The sequence below is a fragment of the Dermochelys coriacea genome, chromosome 21 (genome assembly GCF_009764565.3).
Source record: "Dermochelys coriacea isolate rDerCor1 chromosome 21, rDerCor1.pri.v4, whole genome shotgun sequence".
Classification (NCBI taxonomy): Eukaryota; Metazoa; Chordata; order Testudines; family Dermochelyidae; genus Dermochelys; species Dermochelys coriacea.
This window is the reverse complement of record NC_050088.1, coordinates 13,579,537-13,606,225: the sequence shown is the minus strand read 5'-3', so window position 1 is coordinate 13,606,225 and position 26,689 is coordinate 13,579,537. Positions and strand designations below refer to the sequence as shown.

Here is a 26,689-nt window from a genome sequence, read left to right as displayed (position 1 = left end):
TCTCCCCGGGGAGTGAGGGAGGGGAAAGGAGCCAGGCGGTCAGAGGCTTTCTGCAGGTGGAGAGCCGGGGAGTTGGCAGGGGAAACAAGGCCTGTGCTCAGATGGATCTCCGGGGTCTTCCCCCAGAAGTCAGGGGGTATCCCTGGGGGTTTAAGGAGTGGCTGGCCCCCCCTCTGTGCAGTGTTTATTCAGACACAAGCTATAGGAACTGAGCGTTGTCTAGTGGTTGGAACAGGGGACCATGGGCCAGGCCTCCTAGAGTCTGTTCCTAGCTCTGGCACACTGTGTGCCCATGGGCAAATCACTTGCCCTGTTTTGTGCCTCAGTTTCCCTCTCTGTATTGTGGGGATAATGGTACCCATCTGCCTCGCAGGGGAGTTGTGAAGCTTCATTAATCATGATCCAGCCAGAGATCTTACAGGTGTGTGGCTGAGGGAGGTTCTAGGTTGGATATTAGGAAACACTATTTCACTAGGAGGGTGGTGAAGCACTGGAATGGGTTCCCTTGGGAGGAGGTGGAATCTACTTCCTTAGTGGGTTTTAAGGTCAGGCTTGACAAAGTCCTGGCTGGGCTGATTTAGCTGGGGTTGGTCCTGCTTTGAGCAGGGGGTTGCACTAGGTGACCCCCTGAGATCCCTTCCAACCCGGATATTCTATGAATCTATGATACACAGGTGGTGCCAGAGTCTCCCTCGTGCGGCAGAAGGGGAGCTGGAGTCTAGTGGACTGAGCCAGGATGCCTGGGTTCCGCTTCTGCCTCATTGCGTGACCTCAGGCCAGCCACTCTCAGCTGACTGCCAGGGCCTTCATTCTGGGGAGCCCCAGTTGGAGACACTTGAGGCCTGATCGTGAGGAAGTGTCGAGCGCCCTCTGCTCAAGCTGCAATCAATGGGCATTGCAGGGGCTCAGCACCCCTGGAAAATCCCGCCCGAGGGGCCTCAGGCTGGGCTCCCAAACCGAGGGTGGTCTCGTCGAGACGGGCTGTTAGCTCTTCCAGGCAGGACCTGTGCATCCAGCGTCCAGCACGGCAGGGCCCCACTCTTGGCTGGGATCTCCAAGGGTACAGCTGCACCGCAATGAAAACACCACATGCCATGTGTCTCAAAACCCCGGTCAACTGGCTCAGGCTATGGGGCTAATAGCAGGGCAGATGTTCCCGCTCAGGTGGGAGCCAGGCCTGGAGACCCCGTGAGAGGGGAGGGCTCCAGCCTGAGTGGAAACGTCCACACTGCCGTTGTTAGCCCTAGAGTGTGACCCCACAAGCCTGAGCCCATAGTCCCAGGTTCAGAGACTTACTGTCATGGGGGGAGGAGGGGTTTCAGTGTAGCTGTACCCCTAGGTGAAATACACATACTAACAAGGCCTCAATCGCTTTGTGCCTCGGTTTCCCCACCTGACCTATCCATGGGGAGTGAGGTGAACTAGCCCATGTTTGTGGGATGGGACATCTGGGGTGTAATTCAGATGTATCCTCATTAAAGGAGTCCAGTTGTCCAACTCCAAGTCTTACCCCTCCCTTTTGCTCAGGAGTTAACCCAGAACTTGGGGAGGGGCAGGTCCCACGGGGCAGGAAACTGGTTCCTAGAGCTTCAGGCCAGAAGGGACCAGGCTGACCAGCTAGCTTGGCCTCCTGCATCACCCCAGATGGAGAACGTCCCCCAGTGATTCCTGCATCCAGCCCATAACTCCTGGCAGAGTTGGCGCCTGCTTCTTAGCCCGCCCCAGCCAATCCCCGTGTAAGATTCCAAGTGAACGCACCCCACCCTGGTGCACGGTGCAACTGGCTAAGGGCCTTTTACCGGTGAAAATGTGGCCTCTTATGTTTAGCCTGAATGTCTCTAGCTTCAGCTTCCAGCTGCCAAGTCTCCCCTTGGCTCGCCCCATAGCACAAGCTTTGCTGTACACCCGCGACCTGCTGATCTCATTCCAGCTGACTCCCAGGAACATCTCTCTCTGTGCAGCCAGTCCCCCCCCCCCGCCTGCCCGACAGGCCGTTCCCACTTCCTGCCCCACAATGGGGCTTTGTCAGGGCCTCCACCTCCTCACAGGGCTCATGTGACCAAGGGGATCAGCCTCCTCCCAGGGACATCAAAGTGCTGGTGCTGCCCTGGGGACTGGCTGTGATCCAGTGCGGGAGGTGGGCAATGGGTGGCTCAGGGGGTTGCTGGCCTCCAGCCTAGTCTAGTGCGTTCCCCACTAGTGCTGGTCAGTGGGGAGGAAAAAGCTTCCCGCTCTCTACGTGCCTGGGCTCAGCTCTTGCTTCAGGCCCAGCTCAAGTCTAAGCCGACACTCACCTATCGGTGCCAACCGCCCAGCCCCGCTGTGTCCCTCGGGGCAGGGGAGAGACCGGGCTGGCCTGTCATGGATGCACAGGAGACCCTCCGCTGAGGCTGCTGGATGCAGCCGGACCCCGAGAGCACTCCGATGGGGTCTCAGGAGACTGGGTCATTGTAAGGGGCCTGGGCCCAGAAATCAAATCCACCCCAAGTCCAGCAGGAGGCGCCGGCTAGGGCCGTGTGAAACGCGCGATACATGCGCCGGTTGGATTCCCCTCCCAGAGACGTGCTGGAGAAACAGACTCCCGGCTAAAGTTTTCCAGGCAAGGGATCCTTCAAATGAGGCCAGATTGTGTCTGCGCTGCGGGAGCATTAAAAACTCCACTGCACAAGCCCTCGCGCTTTGTTGCGTGACCCCAGCCGGCGTGGCAGGAGCTCTCTTGTGATAACAGAGACACCGCAAAGGCTCTGCCCTTGGCTGGCGAGCCTCAATCATCGGGACATCCACAGCAGCTCGCCCATCGCCGCTGGACAGCGAGGACCACACCTAATACAGGGGAGAGCCTGCTCGGCTTTCTCCTTCCTTCCTTTCTCCCCACCACCGTCTTCCTCCTGTCCTCTCTCTCGCGCGGCTTTTCACCTGATCCGAGACCATCGGCACAGCCCAACGCCAGCGGGCCAGGAGGAGACAGACCCCGCAGCTCTGCGCTGCCAGCGAAGAAGGGGACCAGACCAGCCAGATGACACCGCAGCCAGGGGGAGGCCGACCTGCCAGCCCAGGTGTCAGCCAGTGACTTGTATCCTGAGAAGGTGGTGGAAAGCCGTATTGCCCCTTTACTACCCTGTCTCTTCTCCTCCTTCTGCATCTGACTCTTGGGTCAAAAGCAAGGCAAGTGACCACCATTCACAGCAATCCGGCAACAGAACTAACCCTTTCCAGTCCGCTAACCCTAATCCTAACCCTAAACCCTAACCCAAAAATCCCCCTTCTCTGCTGTCCTGTAGGCTGCCCTTCAGGGGTGCTGGCTCGACACACAGCAGCTCTTTGGGTACTCTATAAAAATAGGCTCACACAATCCTTCCAGCTTCCCTGTGTGCAGCTGGCACCTGCGAACTGCAGCCACCTCTGGGGTGTGTGTGAGCACCACACACATGCCACAGGGGGCTACTCCCCTGCAGACACCCCTTATCCTCATTCACTCGGCTTCTCTCTCTTGCACTGGAGTGAGAGAACGGGTCAGGAGCAGGGCAGCGGCTCTGCAGTGGAGACCCCGAGGCCGCCGGGAAGGGCGCTTTGATCTCTCCAGCTGTCGCGCTTTCTCCTGTTTTCGCCTCCAGATTCTCCGTAACATCTGAGTTATTGGTTTATTTTTTGTTCCAAGCCTGGCGGTCTATCATGGTCACGTTTCACCAGCTGGCCCGGGTACATCGTGTGCCGTGTGAACAGGATCACCTGGGCGGCGACGGAGCGGTGCATGTGGAAGGGGCTTTGGAACCACACAGGCATGGCTGGGGCGGGATGGGGGGTGGGGAGCAGCTCCCATTCACTGGGGCAGTGCATACGCCACTGTTAGGAACATAGACGCTGCCCAGTTGGGCCAGGCCCAGGGTCTACAGATGAGCCTAAACGACCCTCTCCCTATGAATTAGAATGGCTTAAACCATGAAGCAGGAGGTTTTACATTCTGTGAGAAACAAGCTATGGGCTCTGGATCCCCCCCCCCAACAAAATCCCCTCTGGGATTGTCTCCTGTCTGACAGCAGACGTCTTCCTTGGGCTGCCCATGGGGCTCAGGGAGGAGATCGTGGCCTGAATTCCTTTGCCTGCCCTGGGATGGAGTCTGCAGAGCCACCCCTGGGAGGAGAACAGCAGCAGGTGGCTTTCTGTGTCCAGCCAGGGCTGAGAGGCTCCAGCGAAGGGTGCCCCACAAACAGCGATAGATGGCCAGACAAGTGCTTGTCCCCTGGCCGGGTTAAGGCAGAGAGGCCCGGGACAAGGTGCTGCCTCTCTCCACTCCGTCCATGTGGTGATGCCAGTATCTCAGCTTTCATTATGTTTCGTTGCTAGCCTTCCTGCAAGCCGTGCTGCTGAGGGTAACCATGACATCAACGTCTGCCTGAGTCTGCAGCCAGCCTGCAGTAGAGGGGGAGCACCAACCACTCGTGCCAAGGAGGAAGCCAGCTGGCCCGAGACCCAGCCTCAGAAAAGCCCGGGCCCCCACTCTGCTTTCAGAGGAGTGGTTGCTGTGGGGGACATTTCCAGGTCCCCGTATGGCTTTGATCTGTGCCCAGCTGGAATGGTCTCTGGGTAAGATCCCTTGTGAGGCCCAGAACCTTTTCCTCCCTCAGCACAGTCTGTCCCACCTGGAAGTTGGTGGCTACAACAAGGAGCTGTGGTGGGAGTGTGCTGGAAAAGATGGGAGAATCTGAGAGCTGGAAAAGACTCCAGAGTGGGGATGGAATTTCTTATGGGGAAGAGCCTATTTTTGCATTAAATCCATGATCCAGGTGGGGTGGGGACGTCACTTGGGTGCGTAATGGGAGAGCTGCCTCAGCCAGGCCAGTCACTCTTGCAGCCCTTTGGGGAGAAGGGGGCATTGTGCTGACTCTTGCCCCCCATGAAGATCCAGGTCGCACCGCTGGAATTCACAGGTGCCAGGGCCCCTTTTTGAAGCTGCAGGTTCATGCAGGGTGAGAGGCGACTGGCTAAGGCGTGTGTGAAATGGAGGCAGTGGCCTTGTCCTTAGCAGTGCCGCGACTGCATGGTCTCCCTGACTTATTATTGTTCTGTGCCCAGCACCCAGGACAGAGGGGTTCCACCCAGCTGCGTGGGCCCGGGCAGCAGGATGCTGTGCGTCCCTTGCTGCTCTTGCAGAGGTTGCGTTTGCTCCCTCAGAGCACTGCTTCAGGTCAGGCCTGCATCACAGTCCGGTGCTGAGTGTCCTTAGGACCCCAGCCTGGGATCCCACTGCACTTCAAATGCCCGCCATCAGCAGTAGGCATTCAACAGGCAGGATCAGGCCCCTGGCATTCCGCCACCTTTCCCAAGCTAAGCAGCAGTAGGCCATGTCAACAACTGGATGGGACACCACCGAGGAATGCTTGCTTGAAGTGTTGCAAGATTGCTCCCAGAAGAGAGGTGGTAAGCCAGCACGGGGTGATCTATCCCCAGAGTCAGTTCCAGCCAAGGGGCAGTAGGGTTGCTGTGCTACAGAAAGAACCACATTTTAGATGAGCTATAAAAGAGAAGCCTTGACCTCGTTTAGTCAGTAAAGATCCCAAGGCGATTTGCACAAGACTTGGGGTGATAGCCTGGCTATCCCAACTACAGTCCACTGTGGATAATTGCATTTTGCCTACCTAGAGTCCCCTGCTAGTTCAACTAGCCACGGCGTTCTTCACTGCCTCTTAGCTTCTGTATTGGTGTTACAGTCCATTGCTAAACAGCTGCTGGGTTCCACCCAGAGGGGGCTGCATTTCAGGAGTGCAGGGAATTAGCCTTGCACGTGTAAGTGTGTAACATTCAGGACAAAAAGCAGCATATAAAGGTGAACTACTATCTGTGGTGTGGCAACCGTTAAAGGCTATTTTTACAGGAGACTATTCTTCACTGGATACCAAGTAAGTAAGAGCTACTGTTCATCTATTAGACCAGGGGTCGGCAACCTTTCAGAAGTGGTGTGCTGAGTCTTCATTAATTCACTCTATTTTAAGGTTTTGTGTGCCAGTAATACATTTTAACGTTTTTAGAAGGTCTCTTTCTATAAGTCTATAATATATAACTAAACTATTGTTGTATGTGAAGTAAATAAGGTTTTTTAAAATGTTTAAGAAGCTTCATTTAAAATTACATTAAAATGCAGAAGCCCCCGGACCGGTGGCCAGGACCCGGGCAGTGTGAGTGCCACTGAAAGTCAGCTCGCGTGCCGCCTTCGGCACATGTGCCGTAGGTTGCCTACCCCTGTATTAGACTATTGGCTAGAAGGGTCTGAAGCGATTTAACCTCCTGTACTTAGATTGGAAACTCTTGGGGTCTGCGCAACGGGGCCTGGCCCATCTCTGGAGTTCCTGGGTGCCACTGCAATACAGACAGTAAATGATAATAACAGGGTCTGCACTGCCTTCCACCGTCATTTCTTCTTGTAATTTTTCTGTGGCAGCTTCAGTATTAAAAGGGCAGAGTTTGGATTTCACACCTGGTTAACCCCCTGGAGCTAGCCAAAGGCATTCTGATTAATGGGTTTTATCCAACCCCGCATGCAATCTATTTCACCCGATCAGCCGTTGTTCCCGTTCACAGTCACTAGACGCAGTCAGTCTCCTGGGAGATGTCCCAGTTCCTGGGCACGCAGGCTGTAGTTATTACATGTACTGGCCACATCAGCAGCTGGGGAACCCCGACCAGCCATGATTGCTTCCTGTGAAGGTTTGGAGCGACGTGCAGCTGATCAGCCTGCCCAAGCAAATGAGTGGGTGATAACGGGGTGGGGAGGGGAAACACCCCACCACGTCTCAGTCAGAGGGTTCTGCGAGGGGAGCCGAGCAGGCAGAGTGAGGGAGTTCACGTATCGCTGATCCGGTGCACGCTACATTGGGCCCTTTCTGAGCTGGCCTGGTGGCACCCGTCACAGCCCCACAGCTGGCTTATGAGGAGGGAGCAGTGTTTGCTGTTGATGAGCGATGCCTGCGGAGATCAACAGCTGCCCGTGTGGAGAAGAGCTAATGAATTTGGTTTCCAATGGTCAGCTTCATGAAGGAGTGGAACTGTCTTCTAGGGGCTGACACAGCAGGGATTGAACGGGGGAACTGTCTTCTAGGGGCTGACACTCCAGGGATTGAACGGGGGGACTGTTTTCTAGGGGCTGACACACCAGGGATTGAACGGGGGGACTGTTTTCTAGGGGCTGACACACCAGGGATTGAACGGGGGAACTGTCTTCTAGGGGCTGACACTCCAGGGATTGAACGGGGGAACTGTCTTCTAGGGGCTGACACTCCAGGGATTGAACGGGGGGACTGTCTTCTAGGGGCTGACACTCCAGGGATTGAACGGGGGGACTGTCTTTTAGGGGCTGACACTCCAGGGATTGAAGGGGGAGACTGTCTTTTAGGGGCTGACACTCCAGGGATTGAACGGGGGGACTGTCTTTTAGGGGCTGACACTCCAGGGATTGAACGGGGGGACTGTCTTCTAGGGGCTGACACACCAGGGATTGAACGGGGGGACTGTCTTTTAGGGGCTGACACTCCAGGGATTGAACGGGGGGACTGTCTTCTAGGGGCTGACACTCCAGGGATTGAACGGGGGGACTGTCTTCTAGGGGCTGACACTGCAGAGATTGAACGGGGGGACTGTCTTCTAGGGGCTGACACTCCAGAGATTGAACGGGGGGACTGTCTTCTAGGGGCTGACACTCCAGGGATTGAACGGGGGGACTGTCTTTTAGAGGCTGACACACCAGAGATTGAACGGGAGAACTGTCTTCTAGGGGCTGACACACCAGAGATTGAACGGGGGGACTGTCTTCTAGGGCCTGACACTCCAGGGATTGAACGGGGGGGACTGTCTTCTAGGGGCTGACACAGCAGGGATTGAACGGGGGGACTGTCTTCTAGGGGCTGACACACCAGAGATTGAACGGGGGGGCTGTCTTCTAGGGGCTGACACACCAGGGATTGAACGGGGGGACTGTCTTCTAGGGGCTGACACAGCAGGGATTGAACGGGGGGACTGTCTTCTAGGGGCTGACACTCCAGAGATTGAACGGGGGGACTGTCTTTTAGAGGCTGACACACCAGAGATTGAACGGGGGAACTGTCTTCTAGGGGCTGACACACCAGAGATTGAACGGGGGGACTGTCTTCTAGGGGCTGACACTCCAGGGATTGAACGGGGGGGCTGTCTTCTAGGGGCTGACACACCAGGGATTGAACGGGGGGACTGTCTTCTAGGGGCTGACACAGCAGGGATTGAACGGGGGGAGTGTCTTCTAGGGGCTGACACTCCAGAGATTGAACGGGGGGACTGCCTTCTAGGGGCTGACACACCAGAGATTGAACGGGGGGACTGTCTTCTAGGGCCTGACACTCCAGGGATTGAACGGGGGGACTGTCTTCTAGGGGCTGACACAGCAGGGATTGAACGGGGGGACTGTCTTCTAGGGGCTGACACAGCAGGGATTGAACGGGGGGACTGTCTTCTAGGGGCTGACACTCCAGAGATTGAACGGGGGGACTGTCTTTTAGAGGCTGACACACCAGAGATTGAACGGGGGGACTGTCTTCTAGGGCCTGACACTCCAGGGATTGAACGGGGGGACTGTCTTCTAGGGGCTGACACAGCAGGGATTGAACGGGGGGACTGTCTTCTAGGGGCTGACACACCAGAGATTGAACGGGGGGACTGTCTTCTAGGGGCTGACACACCAGGGATTGAACGGGGGACTGTCTTCTAGGGCCTGACACACCGGAGATTAAAAGGGGGGGCCCTCCCGAGCAAAAAGCAACAAGTGGCTATAACTTGAGCTAAAGAGCCAGCCTTCTGCAGCTGTAGCTACAATAGACCAAGCCTAGGTTTGTTTGCTGCGTTGTTGTAGCTGTTTTGGTCCCAGGATATGAGTGAGTGGGTGTGGTGATGGACCAACTTCTGCTAGTGAAAGAGACAAGCTTTTGAGCTGCCCAGAGCTCTTCTCCAGGTTTGGCACAGAGGGGGACGCACTGTAACACACACTCACCAGTGGGGCACTTTTTGCAGGGTTAGAAACCAGGCACACACTTGCCTTTCCAAATTATTGATTGGCTTTCTGCTATACCTCTGGTTGCCATAGAAATGAGAGTGAAATAATTATTGCTAATAATTAATCCTCAAGAAACAACATTCACACTCGTATCTAGCCCTTTTCAGCCCAGGCCCACCATGAAGGAGCAACACAGTTTGCCCCCATTTTCTTGATGTGGGAAACTGAGGCACTGGGAAGGGAAATGCCACAAGAGAGCAACAGAGCAGGAAGCAGAACGCAGGAGTCCAGATGCCCAGTCCCCTCCCTTAACTATTAGATCATAGCACTCCCTCCTTAAAAAACCAAAACCAAAACCAAATAGAACATACAGCAGGGACGAACTCAGCCCACAATCTACGGCCACAAGACAAGGTATTTACCCCAGAGAGCCAGTATGGCTTCCCTGAGGTTGAATGGAGACTGGCCCTGTAAGCAACTACAATGAAACCTGGTTGGGGTCTCTCCCACTGGGAGTCGCAGTGCCTGACCCCCCTCACCTGGTGTGAACCAGCAGGGGTTCCATTCGGGCTAACATCAGTGACGGGGAGAGGAGGATCATGCCCTATTATAGAGGGTGCCCACCTGATACAAGACCAAGAAGCTCAGCAGGGCTGGGGCCTCAGCTCACAGGCAGCAGTGTCCCCACTCAGCACAGCTGGGCAGGTGTGACCAGCACTGTATGTCCCATGGGTGTGCTGAATACAGTTAACACAGGTGCCGGTGGAGAGCAGAGTCCACAGGCCCAGGTGCCGCTGTAGGTCTGCTCATTGGCAAACAGGGCGGGGAGTAGCCTGACCTCGCAGAGGTGGGTTTGTCTGTGAGTCTGATTCCTCTTTAGGCCCTGCTCCTCTCTGCCCCATGTGCCCCTCCAAGTGCAGCAGCTAGCACACGTACCGTGTGCAGCCGTGGCAGCAAACTAGCTTATTCTCTTCCTACCACCAGTCATGGCAATCCACCCACCCAATGCCTTACAGTGGTGGGACTCAGGGTCTTTGCTCTGGAAGCATCAGTCGCTCTGCAGCCATGACGTACCATGCAGCGGGCGGGACATGCATGCAGCAAACGTGTGTGATGGGGTGGGAGTCTGGGGTCACTGTGCGGGAAGGCAGATCTCCACATAGCCTTGCACTAACTTCAGGGCTGATACGGGTGTAACAAGCTGGTTCCCGGCACCCATAGCCCAGGACCTACGAGCCTCTGGAGTTAAAAGAAAACGGGCTGGGTGAGAACCCAGTTTCCCGGTGCAGCTGGAGAGCTCATAACAGGATCAAGGGCCCCCGCCTCACCCAACAGGAGATGTTGGTCCCATGAGCAGGGCGAAAACCCTGCAGCCAGGAGGGGGCAGTGGTGCACCTCTGACACACCCGGATCCTCAATACACCGCCTCCCCGGGGCAGCTCTATAACAAAGGTGGGCGCTGGGTTGTGTTTGTGTTGGGAGCTGACACCCCTTGTCCACAGCTCCCAGCCTGATTGAGGCCACCGCTCGCTGGCGGATGCTCAGTCCCGGGAGCTAGTTCACAATCACGGGTGCCGACTTACACGTCTGGGGTGTCTCTGGGTCTCACGTTTCAACTCTTGTGAGAGCAGGGCCCGGCTTGCTGCCTTCCTCGGCGGTGCCAGGGAGATCTCAGGGTCCAGAGCCTGGCCCCTGAGAAACACGGATTTAGAGCCCCGCGGCGCGTGTGTCTCCCGTGCACGCCCCTTCGTGTCCAGCCCGCCTGGCTCCCTCACCCCCCACGGGTGGGGAATGGGGGGGTCTCTCTCACACTCACCAGGGAGCCCTGGGGGTGAGGGAATAGCTTCTATTGGACCAGCTTCTGCTCTGGGACTGAACTAGGGTGACCAGATGTCACGATTTCATAGGGACAGTCCTGACATTTGGGGGGTTTTTATATATAGGCACCTATTACCCCCCCACTTGCTGTCTGGTCACCCTATACTGAAGAGCGGCACCACTGCAAGGGCAGGGTGCCTCCGTGCGTGTGTTTCACAAGTAGGTGCAGCGGGTGTGTCACTCACACGGGGTCACCCCCCCCCCGTGCCCAGCCCTTTAAAGCCGGCCCGGCCCCGCCCTCCCCGGCCCGGATTGGTCCGGCCCCACGCTCCGCAGCGGGGCTGGCTCGGGCGCACGGCCCCGTTGCAGGCTTGTCAGTTTCGCTGCGGAGCTTGCGCGCCCCGGCTCCGCATCTCTCCGCGGGGGGCGGATGGAGCAGCGCCCCGCTCAGCCGATGCCCGCGCCCCCTGCAGCCGCCGCCCCCCGCCCCTGGCTGCCTCCGTCCCCAGCTGAACCGGGGCGGCTCCGGCCCCGGGACCCCCGGCCCCGCCTCGCCTCCCATGAGCTGTAGCCCCCCCCCCCCCCGCAAGACACGCCGCGGCCGGGGTGGCGAGAGGCCGCGGGCATGGCGACCCCCGGGGACTGCTGCGTCCAGGTGGCGGTGAGGTAAGCGGCCGCGGTGAGGGGCTGGCGCCGGGAAATGGGGCGATGGGCTTGGGGGCGGACAAAGGTACCTTGTGTTGGTCTAGCCCCTTCTGCGGCTTGCCCCCTTCCTCCTGCTGCTGAGGTTTCATGGGGTTAAACAGAGGTGCAAAATTCTGGGGGGGGGGCTGCATGGGGGCGTGGAGCTGGGTGTGCAGATCAATGCTGGTCGGTTGCGTGCCTTGCAGGGGGGTGGGTTGTGTGCGCTTTATCTGGCGGCTGGATAGGCACGGATCAGGATGGGGGCTGTGCGCCTCCACAGCTCGATATTGTTCTGGGTTTTGCCTAGTGGGTTGTGTGTGTGTGTGTGTGTGTTTCTGATGCACAGATCAATATTGTTCTGTCTTCTGAGACAACAGTGGGCTGCTCTCTGCCTCTCTCTCTGAATCCGGCTGGCGCTGACCATTCTGAAAGATAACCAGTGAGGAAATCCTGTATTTCGCACACCAGCCTAGCAGTTTGCTGGGTTTCCTCTCCGACTTGTGTGCGCTCGATTTATTCTCGTTATATTTTTGTAGCCCAACAAAGCCCCGGGTTGTACAACGAAAGGGCTGTCTGTTTCCCTGAGGCCTGGATGGTCCCCCTTTATCTCCATCCACCAAAAATCCGTTTCCTGGCCTGACAGTTTGGGGGATTTGGTTTGGTTTGGCAAGAGCTGCTCCTTTTTGTTATAATTTGGTGCTAATCTGTTGTAACCAGGACTCTCCTCTTCCCTTGGTCTGAGTGGCCTTCCAGGCATGGGGGAGAACATCCCAAATGTCATTGTTGAACGTCAATGCTGCTTTACCTCTGTTCTCCCTTGCGGGTTTCCGCTTTGCAGCTTTCCCTCCTCAAATGTGCTTGTTTCATGGCCATTTTGTGTGTGTTTTAAATACAATCAGTGACAAATGTGGCTGCCGCAGTCCCTTTATCCTCCCCAAAGGTGTGAGTCTCCTGCTTCAGTGGGAAGGTCTGAGATGCTGCATCATCTCGGCATCCTTTGTGCTTCCTCCTGGCCTGGGAACAATAGGGGAAAGATTTTGCATTTGAATTTTTTTTTAACAAGGGATCTGTAAATGGCATCTAATCTGTTTGTAGTTAGTGGGACTATTGTGAGCTGTACTGGGTGGCTCTAGGTGGTGGTAGGGTGCACGGGGCGTTAAGGAGAAACTGTGGCAAGATTTCTAGTAAGGTATCGGCACTGGGTCTCAAGGAGGATTGCAGAGCCCTTGGCAAATTCAGGGGTTCTTTGTTGAAGCCACAGGGCTGGGTGTATTCTGAGTGCAGCCACTAGGATCCTGGAGCCGACTGTCATTTTCATTGCTGCTCGTTGCCAAGAAAGGAGCGGTGGGGTGAGGGAGGGGAGACCCTGCTGTGTAAGCGCACCTTATTGAGCTACTGTGTGGCAAGCACACTGGTGCTGATGCTCCATGGGGAGACCAGCGCTGGGGCAGGTGGGAGGGGAGGTAAGCAAGTCCGTTGTAGACTGAGCCAGTGTCCCAGCGTGGAGGACGGGCTCTGACTTCTGGCCCTAGGCAGCACTTCCCCTTTGGCTCCATCTGCACAGAGGTGACCACCCCCCGTGCTGAGTGGTCACCAAACCCGGGAGCCTGTCTGCTGGATCACCCAGTTCAAGTGACCCTGGCCTGGGCCCTCTTAAAGCCACAGTGCTTGCACTAAAAGCACCGAGGGTCCTGGAGGGTCTAACTGAGGCAGGATTAGACGCCCTGTTATTTAAACCTGGTGTTTCTGGGGAGTTGGTCTCCATGGAAATTCTCTGAAATATGGTCCAGCTGAATCGGTTTTGAATCTGATTGGGCCAGGCTGTGTAGACAGGACCCAATAGTCTCTCCAAATTCTTGTCCCTGCCTTGGTTATAGTGGTAACCTCTCTTGTTTTCCATTGTCTTCTGTGATGGGGGTGAGCCGTGGGATCTCTGCCCGCGGGGAGGGCTGCAGGTCCCTCTGGGAGGCGGCTGGCGGCTAGTGCTAGACGGACGATGCAAGAGACTATTTTAAATGCAGCATTTGAAGCAGGCCTGTATGTGTCTGAGAAATGGCCATCAACGGGATCTGCCCTGCACCCCAGCTCACCCAGATCTCCAATGTCTTTACCCGGGAGGCAACTCTTCCTTCTCCCCCACACCGCCGGCTCAGAAGAGGGTGGCCCAGATTCTGATCTGACTTGAGCTGGTGTAAATCTGGAGTGAAGTCAATGGAGTCTGCACTGACTCACTAAGAACCCCTTAAATGGAGCAGCCAAGCCCCTGACGTCAGGGGGAGGAGCGGGTACTGCTTGGAGACCTGTCTGCTCTGGGATCTTAGCTCAGGTAACCTGCACTGTTACTGGGTTGCACTGGTGTCTCCCATGGGGGTTTGCACTGGTGCCCCAACACTGTGTGTGTGCCCGAGCACAGAGGTTTCCAATTGCTTGGAGACCCACCCGTCATTCATCTTGCATTTCTTTCAGGACAGATCCTCTAACAAAAGCCCCCAATCTGGGCTGCTGGGCACTCCCCCTTTCTGAGATGAAAGGATGGCTGTAGTCCTGGCGAAGGAGTATTGTGGGCCTTTATAATCAGCGGTGCCCTGCTCCCAGCTAATCCCCATTAGCCTGTGTCTACTAGAGGGGTTCTCAGGCTCACGTGGTTCACTGCTGGTGAGCAGCTTTTGAAACCCCTCGGTGACCTAAGGGTGAGCAGAAGGTCCGGAGGAGGGAGAGAGGGTATCAGTCTCCGAATCGTGCATTCAGGAGAGTGTCAGCGACGTTGGTGTTTGGCTGCGGCTTAGCTAGGATGGTGGAGGATGAGATCAGCAGAGGGAAGGGTGTGTATGTGGGAGTATGTGAGCTCTGTGGGTTCTCAGGCTGATCCTTACCCAATTTGCCCTGTGCTCCATTGTCTTTAGAGATGAGCCTCTCCTAGCTCCAGATATTGGTTCAGGGGCGATGCTATTTGCAGCTAATCTGGCCAATGAAAGCTGATTTGGGGCGGGGAGGGGGTTTGCGAACGGGTTGCATGCATTGGAAGCTGAGGGTGAATTGGCAGGACAAAGGAGGGGATTTAGAAATAAATGGTAATAATGAGGCCAGTGGTGGCCAATGGGACAGCAAGGCAGGATTGCAGCACTGGGCTGGAACAGTACAGAAAGGGTCCCAAACACCGGCCCGGGCCATGGAAGGTCCTCGCGCTTTGTGGCTGATTCCAATACAGCGCTAGGACTTTCAGTGTGTTGGAAGGGGGTGGGGGTTGTCTGTCCAGCTCCCCTGCAAACTCAGGCCTGAGCGTGCTGGGCACTTGAAAATCTGTAGCGCATTATCTGCTAAGACCCAGACAGACACTAATGACTCTGCCCTGGGGGGGTTGAGAGCTTTATCCCCATTTTCAATCAGACTGTGGGATCACCACCCTTGGAATGATACTAAACCTCCCTTGCCCAGCCAGCAGGAGCAGCTGGACTCTGGCATGCCTGGGGTGTGCACACCCCTCTGTGCATGAACAGGTGCCTGCGTATGCAGAAGTGGGGAGTCGCAGCTCTGCAGCATCGCCCTATCTGGGAGGTTCTGGCTCCATGGAAGGCAGAGAAGCAGAGGGGTTTGAAAAGCCACCTTTGGCATGGGAAGGAAGGTGGGGCAATGGCCAGAGGTTCTACTCTCCCCCTTAGATGCACAATGTCAAAATTCGCCCAGCCAACGGCTCATCGGACTGGTGCGATCAAGGCAGGTCAGTTTCATAGCTATGGCAAGAGAACCATGTGGCCAGCATCCGTCCAACTGCCTTTGGCTGCCCTGCCCCAATGGATCAGGTACCCGGTATGCAGCTGGGTGAACTGGAAATGGCCTTTCAGGGTGAGATTGAATGAGACTCGAACCCATGACCTTCAGGACTTGCAGTCGAGCGCTCAGACCCTGCACCTCATTCCATGGATCCACCCTGACCCGGAATTAACAGGGATCTTTGGGGTACCCCTGGCTTCTACTGCGTTGCATGCCCCACCAATTCCCGAGGATCCTGGGACCACACAGCTATGGAGGTGCTTATATGTCCCTTCTCATGGTGGCCTCCCGAGAACGCTGCTCCCAGGAGCTGCCTGAGTGTGGCTGCCACATGAGGGTGGGAGCTGCAGCACCAAGGGAGAAGGAGCCCATGGTTCTGGTTAGGACCAGGCTTTTAACCCCTTATGCCCCTGGTGAGCAGTTCCTTGTGACAGTCCGTGCTGGAGCCAGGGCTCCCTGAGGGGAGGAAGGGACTTTGCAGACTGGTCCTGTAGGGAGGATCTGTCAGGCTGTGCAATGTCTGGATGGGACAGCACAGAACCTGCTCCAGCACCTGCTTGGAAAGTCGAGACCTGTAGAATTCAGTTTTCAATGCATTGGGGAGGGGAATCCCAGCACCATCTGCAGAAATGCAGTAAAACCCTTCAAAAAAAAAAAAACAACACAGAACCAAACACCTGCTCCTGGATCAAAGAGCCGAGCCTGCAAAAGCAACAGGGAGAGAGACGAGTCTGTTAGAAATAGATGCACTTTACGCATCAAAGCAAAATCCAGCGAAGACAGTGGCTCTTCCTTGAATGGCTGCTGGTTCAAGGCACGGACCTGCCAGCAAGGTGTGTTGGGGTGTGCTTTTATTACCTACGTATGACAGGCAATGATGTGGCCAGCTTCTGTTCATGTGGCTGAGGTGGCCCTGTTGACTCCCCAGCTTGCTGCTTATCCAGATGCCTTTTTAATCTTCTCTCATGATAATGCAAGCAAAAAAACAAACCCCTTTCAGTTTAAAATGCCCAAGGGCGGGACTGCTTGATCTTCTGCTACAGAGATGGAGCCAGGCCCGTCCTGGAAACTTGAGGGCAGAAGGGTGAGCAACCCATGGGGTTTAGGCCCCTTTTTTGGTTCACCTAATGATGTGCAGTAGGAGGAAAGCCTAGAACATACTATTTTTGTTTTATTAATTTTGTTTTCCTACTTCTTTTACTGCCGAGAGTCAGGTTGTCTCTCTTCCCTGGATGACTCTGTGTATGGCTGCAGAACGACTAGGTTTATGACATCGCAAGTCCCATAGAACTTCAAACTGATCAACTGATTATGGTGTATTGAAAATGCTGTTAAAATAGTAGGCTGTCACTTTAAATTTCAAGGGTGTGTTTTTTGTTTTGGTTTGTTTTTGATCTGGCCTGCAGACTAGGGGACTCTGGAGGGAAATGTGCAATCTGGGCCCAGCAGCAGTCAGCAGATGCTTAGAGTACGGTGGGGTGAATTGTGCCTCTCTAGTTTAGGGAGCAGCCTGTTTTCTTTCTTTCTTTCTGTGTGTGTGGTGTGTGTGTGTGTGTGTGTGTGTGTGTGTGTGTGTGTGTGTGTGTTTGGGTCCTTGTGTGTTCGGGTTCTGGATTCTAAGGAATAGTTACATTGCAACCTTCTGGCAAGTGCATCTGTTCTGATCTAACTCCTCTGTGTGTGGGCCATGAAACGTAACACAGGCAAGAGAATAGCAAGGTCTAAATAAAAACTTTACACTGGATTTTTAGCCACGGATGTACATGTGCCAGACCAAAGTCCTAATATACAGTTTACACCAGGTTTTCAAACCAGAGTAAGCTGCACCAGCAAAATTGCATCTGTGGATTTACACCAAAATTAAACTGTTTTGAACTCCTTGTCTTTAATACCACTTCAACTCAAACACCTGACAATCAAATGGGAGAAAAGCTCTTTGTTCAATATGTAACATGTTTGCCCTTTCAGTTAAGGGCAGTGAAAGCTTCCACTCCAGTTCTCTGGTCCTCCAGGGAGACCTCTGGCAGAAAGAGGAAAGGTAAGGCCTTGTTTAAACATAAACTGCTCTTGTTTAGTCAGTTTCAAAACAGCTTTTGTTAAACTGGTGCAAATCCCTGTGTGGATGCTCTTAATTTGCTTTCAGTCTTGTTTGGATTGATGGGGAAATGAGTTAAGAAAAATGGAGATTAAACTGTGCTGGAACTAAATGGATTGTTCACCCTGCGTTTACACTGGTTTAACTGAACCAGTTTAAAATAACACTGTTAGTTAAACAGTGCAACGTTAATCATAGACAGGGCTGAAGACTTTATTCCTGATAGTCCTAAGGTTTAAGAAATATAGTAGTCTTTCTTTACTGAAGATGGGGGAGGAGGACACACCCCTTGTTGTTTTTTCCTTCTCATAGGTGACCTCCAGGCTGTGGCCATCACAAATTAAATGTCTTTGCATATAACTAGACAGCGAGCACTCTGCATTTCCTGTTCTCAATTCCAGAAGACTTTCTTAATTTAGCCTCCCATTTGTCCCGTCCCAACTGCCGGCTTCACAGACTCCGCCACGGGTCTGAACTTCAGCTGGTTCTGATGTGTCAATAGAGGACGCTCCCAGGTCCAGGAAGCAGATCCACTTGGGGGCCAATGTGATGGAGCCCACTGAGCGCTGTTGTTTCTTTGTGTGCCCTGGGTTTGATTGGAGGCCAGGGGGATGGGATTGGGCCCTCCTAGAGCTGCTTGGGGGTGGAGGAGTTCTTCACAAAAGCGTCTGTGCTGGGTTTCAAAGAACTTTTCAAATATAAAAAAAAAAAAATACAAAACTACCCTCAAAGTCCCTAGCCCACGTTTCCTGCAGCAGCTGAGCGTGCCCGAGAAGGGCCAGGAAATGGAGCTTGTGAAATTGGGGAAGGAAGTCGAGTCAGATTTCAAGTTTATTTAAACCCTGCAACCTCCAGACCTCAGGCTCTCTTCTAAACACACTGCTGAAACGCACAGCCTTCCCCTAACCAGGCTGCTGAATCGCTCTTGGCCAGGCCGAGCGCCTGTTATCCCCAAAGCTGCTGGGGCTGCTCCCCTCTGCCCTGTCAAGTGGGGAGAGTGCACACCCCCTCCAGCCATGGGGGCTGGCTCTGGTTCGAATTTGGCACTAGCTTTGCAGGTGGGGTGGAGAGACCTGTGTAGCCGGAGGGAACAGCTTGGGTCTTGTGAGAGTGCATAGAATCATAGAAGATTAGGATTAGAAGAGACCTCAGGAGGTCATTTAGTCCAACCCCCTGCTCAAAGCAGGACCAACCCCAACTAAATCAGCCCAGCCAGGGCTTTGTCAAGCCTGATCGTAAAAACCTCAAAGGAAGGAGATTCCACCACCTCCGTAGCTAATCCATTCCAGTGCTTCACCACCCTCCTTGTGAAATAATGTTTCCTAATAACCAACCTAGATCTCCCGCACTGCAACTGGAGACCATTGCTCCTTGTTCTGTCATCTGCCACCACTGAGAACAGCCGAGCTCCATCCTCTTTGGAACCCCCCCTTCAGCTAGTTGAAGGCTGCTATCAAATCCCCCCTCACTCTTCTCTTCTGCGGACTAAAAAAGCCCAGTTCCCTCAGCCTCTCCTCGTAAGTCATGTGCCCCAGCCCCCTGATCATTTGTGTTGTCCTCCGCTGGACTCTCCAATTTGTCCACATCCCTTCTGTAGTGGGGGGGATGAAAACTGGACGCAATACTTCAGATGTGACCTCACCAGTGCCGAATAGAGGGGAATGATCGCTTCTCGATCTGCTGGCAATGCGCCTACTAATGCAGCCCAATATGCCATTAGCCTTCTTGGCAACGAGGACACACTGCTGACTCATATCCAGCTTCTTGTCCACTGTAACCCCCAGGTCCTTTTCTGCAGAACTGCTGCTTAGCCAGTCAGTCCCTAGTCTGTAGCGGTGTATGGGATTCTTCTGTCCTAAGTGCAGGACTCTGCGCTTGTCTTTGTTGAACCTCATCAGATTTCTTTTGGCCCAATCCTCCAATTTGTCTAGGTCAGTCTGGACCCTATCCCTACCTTCCCACATATCTACCTCTCCTCCCAGTTTAGTGTCATCTGTGAACTTGCTGAGGGTGCAATCCACACCATCATCCAGATAATTAATGAAGATATTGAACAAAACCGGCCCCAGGATCGACCCTTGGGGCACTCCGCTTGATTCCGGCTGCCAACTAGACATGGAGCCATTGATCACTACCCGTTGAGCCTGACGATCTAGCCAGCTTTCTATCCACTTTATAGTCCATTAATCCAATCCACACTTTTTTAACTTGCTGGCAAGAATACTGTGGGAGACTGTATCAAAAGCTTTGCTAAAGTCAAGATATATCATGTCCACTGCTTTTCCCATATCTACAGAGCCAGTTATCTCCTCATAGAAGGCAATCAGGTTGGTCAGGCTTTACTTGCCCTTGGTGAATCCATGTTGACTGTTTCTGATCACCTTCCTCTCCTCCAAGCTGCTTCAAAATGGATTCCTTGAGGACCTGCTCCATGATTTTTCTGGGGACTGAGGTGAGGCTGACTGGCCTCTAGTTTCCCGGAGTCTCCTTCTTCCCTTTTTTAAAGAAGGGCACTATATTTGCCTTTTTCCAATCATCTGGGATCTCCTCTGATCATCATGAGTTTTCAAAGATAATGGCCAATGGCTCTGCAGTCACATCAGCCAACTCCCTCAGCACCCTTGGATGCATTAGATCTGGACCACATGGAGTTGTGCATGTCCAGCTTTTCTAAATAGTCCTTAACCTGTTCTTTCACCACTGAGGGCTGCTTGCCTCCTCCCCATACTGTGCTGCCCCGGACAGTAGTCTGGGAGCTGACTTTGTCTGTGAAGACAGAGGCAAAAAAAGCATTGAGTGCTTCAGCTTTTTCCACATCCTCTGTCACTAGGTTGCCTCCCCCATTCAGTAAGGGTCCCACACTTTCCCTGACCATCTTCTTGTTGCTAACATACCTGAAGAAACCCTTCTTATTACCCTTCACATCCCTTGCTAGCTGCAACTCCAATTTTGCTTTGGCCTTCCTGATTACACCCCTCCATGCTCAAGCAATATCTTTATAGTCCTCCCCAGTCATCTGTCCAAGCTTCTTCTACTTGTAAGTTTCCTTTTTGTTTTTAAGTTCACCGAAGATTTCTCTGTTAAGCCAACCTGGTTGCCTGCTATATTTGCTATTCTTTCTGCACGTCGGGGTGGCTTGTTCCTGTGCCCTCAATAAGGCTTCTTTTAAATACAGCCAGCTCTCCTGGACTCCTTTCCCCCTCATATTCGCCTCCCAGGGGATCCTGCCCATCAGTTCCCTGAGGGAATCAAAGTCTGCTTTTCTGAAGTCCAGGATCCGTATCCTGCTGCTCTCCTTTCTTCATTTTGTCAGGGTCCTGAACTCGACCATCTCATGGTCACTGCTGCCCAGGTTGCCACCCACTTCTACTTCCCCTACCAATTCTTCTCTATTTGTGAGCAGCAGGTCAAGAGGATGACAGCCCCTAGTTGGTTCCTCCAGCATTTGCACCAGGAAGTTGTCCCCAACTCTCTCCAAAAACTTCCTGGATTGTCAATGCACTGTTGTATTGCTCTCCCAGCAGATGTCGGGGTGATTGAAGTCCCCCATGAGAACCAGGGACTGTGCTCTGGAAACTTCTGTTAGTTGTCCGAAGAAAACCTCGTCTACCTCATCCCCCTGGTCTGGTGGTCTATAGCAGACGCCCACCATGACATCACCCTTGTTGCTCTCACCTCTAAACTTAACCCAAAGACTCTCAACAGGCTTTTCTCCAGTTTCATACTGGAGCTTTGAGCAATCCTACTCTCCCTTACATACAGCGCAACCCCTCCCCCTTTCTTCCCCCGCCTATCCTTCCTGACAGTTTACACGCATCCATGAGAATGCTCCAGTCATCTGAGTTATCCCACCGAGTCTCTGTTGTTCCAATCACATCATAGTTCCTTGACTGTGCCAGGACTTCCAATTCTTCCTGCTTCTTTCCCAGGCTTCTTGTGTTTGTGTACAGGCACCTAAGATAACTAGCCGATTGCCCTGCTTTCTCAGTATGAATCAGGAGTCCTCCCCTGTTGCACCCTCCTCCTGGTATCCCACTTACCTCAAGACTGAGGTTTCCATCCTCTAGCGAATCTAGTTTAAAGCCCTCCTCACTAGGTTATCAAGCCTGCTTCCAAAGATGCTCTTCCCTCTCTTCGTTAGGTGGAGCCCATCTCTTCCTAGCAATCCTTCCTGGAACAACATCCCATGGTCGAAGAATCCAAAGCCCTCTCTCTGACACCACCTGTGTAACCACGCGTTTACCTCCACAATTCGATGGTCCCTACCTGGGCCTTTTCCTTCAACAGAGTGCATGCTGATTGCAGCCGCTCCCACTGGTCCTGGGTGATGCTGAGCAAGAGCCAAGGCTGTACTGAGAACATATGTCTCCTTGGAGCAGGGTTGCTGGGGGAAAGGAGGAGACGAACTGCCAGGCCTGCAGAGATCGGCTGGGTGTGTGTGTGTGCGTGGGGGGGGAGGGGCAGAATTAGGGCCCAGGCTTGGCTGTCTGTGCTGTCTGAGATCTCCTAGGAGGCTGGCTGGCAAACCAAAGAAGTTCTTGGCTTTTCAAGGGAGCAGGGGAGGAGTTGAACCCAATTCCAGCTCCACTTACTGTCAATTTTGGTGTAGGTGGTGGAACGAGAATTGGCCAACTGCTGTGTTAGAAGGACCCTGCCACCGGGTGCCCCCAGGGCAGGGAAGATGACTTGGGATTGTGTGGGAGATGCCAGGCTAGGATCTTGGTCTTTGCACTCATTGTAGATGTTGGCATCTAGAATTTGTTTGGTTTGTTATAAGAAAAAAAGATTGAAACGGCTCAATAAATAATAATCTTTTTTAAACAAAGATACCAGACCAGTATGAACATTGACACCAGTGATGATCCCAGGATTTTTAAACTGGGAGCAGTGGTGGAAACTGGCTCCTGAGTGGGTGATAGCCCTTGGAGGATCCTAGCACTGACATGGATGGGCAAAGCCTCTTTCTGGGCCGATTCTTGTAACCCTGGCCAAGGGGCGGCAGGCTGAGATCCCTGTTTCAGAGCCAGCCCTGGTGCGTTACCAATGGAAAGCGCCTGCTCTTAGCCTGTATCTGGGGAGGGCTGTGGGAGTGCAGTGCGGGCTCTGATGGAAGCCCAGGAAGATGACCATGTTGGGAGGCCCTAGTGACCATGGAGGGCAGCTCTGAAGTGGCCACAGGTGGCGGCTGAAACCTGCAGGCAGGCTGCCCATGTTGCAAATCCTCCAGTTGGGGAGCATCCTGAAGCCCCTAGCTGGCCCCTGGGCCATGACATGGGGCAACATCTGCCACCTCTTTGTCACTAGAATGCTGGTGGGTCTCGCCATCTGTAGGAATGCCTGAGTATTGTGAATCCCACTAAGCTTTGGGGCTCAGTGAAATCTTGTGGCAGTGAGTTCCACAGAGGGGGTATGTGTGAAATATGTATTTCCATCTCTTTGAAACATGCTGCTTTTTCATTTCATTGACTGTCCCCTCGTCCTTCCACTAGGAGATGGGTTGAATAGCAGGATTTGACCAGCCTTCTGTGCCCCATTCGTTGTTGTGGACACTGGCCTCACGTCCCCTGTCTATGCTCACCAGCCCCAGGCCCTCAGATGAGCAGCTCTTGTGGACCATCTCTGAACCCCATCTCCCTCTGCTCTGCCCCCTTGGAGATGGGCTGACCAGACCTGGGCACAGGGCTCTAGACCTCAGAGCTGCATTGTGACCCTCACTGCTAGACTGGCTGAGGGCTATCTCTGCAGGGCACTTCGCCCTGCTCTCTACTCGGAAGGGAATTCAGTGCAGCTGTAGCTAATCTGTTGCCCCCCTGCCTCCTCCATTTGGGGTCCATAGTGGGCTTAGTGTCATGCTACTTAGATCCCCATTTGGCTCTGCAGCGTGGGGAAGGTGCAGAATCCTGTGGGGAGGAAGCTTTCCCGCAGTAATTAGCTGATCGTTTACTCAAATTACAAGTAGAATTAGCTGCTCAGGGAGCTGCTGGGGAGGTGGCAGCTGCTTTAAATGAGAATCTGAATCCGGGGGTGGGGGGAGGGATTGTCAGGTCTCTGGGAGCTGGGCAAGTGGGACGTCCCGTCTGTGCTTGGAGAAGTTCATTGCAGCTCGGCTTATCCCCCAGATGCAGGGGTTGGAGCAGGCGGTGCTCGGGGAATTGTCGGGCTGGCCCTGGTCGCACACCCTCCATTGCCCATCCATATCCCAAACCCTGGGGAATGCTCTGCAGGGCTTGGGGAGGAGAAATGGTTAGAAACTCGGTGCCTTCTCCTGTCCGTCTGCATGGATGGAAATAAATGGGGAAGCTCCCAGGCCCTTAAGGAAAGAGAGCAATGAATGGCTTTTTATGCACTCGTGGGTTTAACTGACTTCAAACTAACCCCCGGAGTTTCCCTAACCTAGGGTTTCAAGTCCTTCTGTGCCTGGAGCCAGGGGTTCATATTACAGCCCCTGGATTCAGCACGTTCCTAGTATTAACCCTTGACAGAATGCTCCTTGGGGTTGGGATCTCATGGTCCTTCCTGGGGTGGGAGCATGTCTTGAAGGCCACATAGCTGGAACGGAGAGTCTTCCAAAGGCAGGAGTAAAAGCTTCTGTTCAATGGGGCCTGCACCTAAATAGGGATGGGTGGCCCAGAGGTTAAGGTGCGTGCCTGGCACTTAGACCCGGGTTCAATTCTCTGCTCTGCCACAGACTTTGTGTGTGACCTTGGGCAAGTCGCATGGCTTCTCTGTGGCTTTGTTCCCCGTCTGTACCATGGGGATAAGAGCAGTATGTGTGTGTGGTGGGAGGGAGGATAAACACGTTTTGTGAGGCATACAGTGATGGGGGGAGGGGGCATATAAATACTTTAGATAATCCAATAGATTTTTCTAGTGCTACCTAAAATAGTCTCCAGCATCCTGATCCAAGCTGGACCCAAGACTCCATCGGTCTTGTGCCCAGATCTCATGTGAGCAGCCCATTTGCTGCATCTGAGCCAGCTCTGGAAGAATCAGTCTCTTGTGGTTTGGGATCCAAGCTGGTCGGCTCTCTCAACAGGTGGGAAGAGGTCGTCCTTGATCTGATGGGCCTCTCTGGTCTGGTTCCCTGTCGGTGGGGTTTATGTGGCCTCCTGCCCTGGCCGATTAGATCCAAAGCCCAAATGGGCTTACACCCGTTGTCACCGCGGCCTTAGGAAGTCAAGCAGTGGCCGCAGGGGAGAGCAGGCTGCCCTGCTGCGGCTCGGGGCAGTGCCCTTTTGGGACGGTGCGAGTGTGGCTGAGAACAGGGCACCTGCAGCCTGGCAGGGCCAGCGCTAAAGTAGGCTGAAAAAGTGTGTGTGTGTGTGTGTGTGTGTGGTGTTGGCTACGGAAATGAATGTGACGTCCCATCTGCCTGTCCTCCCCAGCCCACATCTGGTCTGCCCCCTCCAGACCGACTGTGGGCCCTTTTGGGTTTTGTCCTCCCAGGCCTGGGGGAGCTGCAGCCAGGCTCCCTGAGTTGGGGGGGCACACCCCATTACTCCCAGGAGGGGAGGGGGGAGAAGAGAATGGAGCCACCCCGAGCTGCGTCTGCGGCACCCCTGACTGGCTGCTCTTCTCCAGGGGGCGAGAAGTGGGGGAGGCAACCAATCGGGGAGATTCCCCCTTGGCAGGGCTGAAATGAAGCCCCTCAGCGACTGGCTCGAGCTGTGGTCCTGGGTTCTCAACCCGGCGTGGTGTGAGCACTGTGCATGGCAGACCAGGAGCACCCCCCGCCCCCACCCCCATCTTCCTGCTGAGGAGGGGACGTGCCGTGTTGCTCTTCATGCTACAGAACCCCTGGGGATGGGGATGCAGGCGGTGGGGGAGGAGGTGACATGGGCTGGGGGACGAGGAGACGGAGCTGGACAGGCTGGAAGGAAAATGCAGGAGACTCAGTAAAAGCTCCTTAGAAAATGTAACTGTTCCAGCCAATGGCAGGGACCCCAGGGCCTGGGCTCCCACCTGCAGAGATGGGGGATGGGCGGGAGGTCACTGCCCGACCTGGCCTAGTGTTGGCTCCAGCGGGAGAAGTGAACCCCGATGCTCTCAACGGGCTTCTGGCTATTTCATCTTGCAAGCAGCTGCAATCCCACTCGGCCCTGCCCCCGCTCCCCCACTGCTGGCTCCGACCTCTTTGAATCTGGGTTAGTCGGTGCATCCCCCCCCCACCCCGGCCACCACCTGCCCTGGGCTGCCCCAGCTCCCAGGAAGGCAAAAGCAGCCAGTGTCTTGGTGGGGGGCTGTGGGTTATGAGGATGGGACCCAGGGGTGCACATGTGATGGAGGTAGAGGGAGATAAACAAGTGTGTTTGGGGTGAATGGCTGCAGGAGATCCAGTCTTCAGGGGAGTGGGTGGGGGCTCTGCGGGAGAAAGCAGTGTCCGGTCTCATGCTCGGGCCCGCTGGCCCGGGGGTTGGGTGTGGCAGCTGCAGGGAGCTCAGTAGGGTGAAGGATCAGCTGGTCCAGCTTCTCTCTAGAGAGGATTTGGGCCTGTGACTGGCACAGGGGAAACGAGCTGGGTGATCTTTGCCTCGTCCCCAGGGGGTCTCTGGCCACTGGGCTCCCTGCCAGTTGACTTCTGTTCAGGAGAGTTGCCGGACAGGAGACAGCAGTTCTGAAATGATGCATAAGTGGAGCTGTGTGGGGCAGCCCAGAGCTAGAACAAGCGTGTGGCTGTGGGTCAGCACTGAGTGGAGCGGGAGCTTTAGCCAAGGCTTTGCTCCGCTCCAGCCACTGCTGTTCGGCTTTGCATTTTCATGAGCACTCAGGTTCACCCAGTGTCTATTCCCTTAACTCCGAACCACCGTAAAGAGAACGGAGCTCCAGTCCCCTGGGGGCCGTGGCTAGGGCTGGAACCACTGCCATCTCCACCTTAGGAAGTAGCAAATCTTTGCGTGGCTGAGAGCTGAAGTCTGGAGTGGTGTGACCTCATGGAGCAGAAGCATCGTGAAACCCCAGATCCCGTGGGGTCCTGTACAGTGAGTGTTCAGGGATCTAGCCATGTGAAAGGCAGCTGCAGCCTCCCCTTTCAGGTGCATGCATATAGCAAGGGGAGACCTACCCTGGTAGCTAAACTGCAGGGGATTCTGATGGGAATTGTTGCCTGGTGTCCTCTGACCCAGACTAGGCAGAGACAACTAGACCAGTCAGTTTCTCTTTCATAGCTAGTCAGTTTCACTTCCGGGTTCCCATGCCTTAGCAGAGCGCTGTTGTGTGTTTGGCGTCCATTGCCGCAGAGAAGTGGTTTAAATCAGCCGCCTAAAATGGTCACAGGAAATCACCAGGGCAGGCGCGACATCGAGTCACTC

General features: G+C 54.5%; 1 protein-coding gene across 6 annotated transcripts in view; it reads left to right on the top strand.

Annotated features, from left to right (window-relative positions):
- The first annotated feature begins 11,175 nt into the window (after window positions 1-11,175).
- The window catches only part of KIF21B (kinesin family member 21B), an 85,438-nt gene continuing 69,924 nt past the window's right edge, over window positions 11,176-26,689 (top strand). For 4 of the 6 annotated variants that reach the window (XR_006276457.1, XR_006276456.1, XR_005289847.2 and 1 more), the window contains exon 1: window positions 11,176-11,497. Coding sequence is in view for 2 of the 6 variants with exons in the window: in XM_038379874.2 (XP_038235802.1) it covers window positions 11,457-11,497 (41 nt within the window). In the remaining 4 variants the exon portion in view is untranslated. The remainder of the gene's footprint in view (window positions 11,498-26,689) is intronic. The other 2 variants (XM_038379874.2, XM_038379873.2) reach the window with 1 other exon arrangement.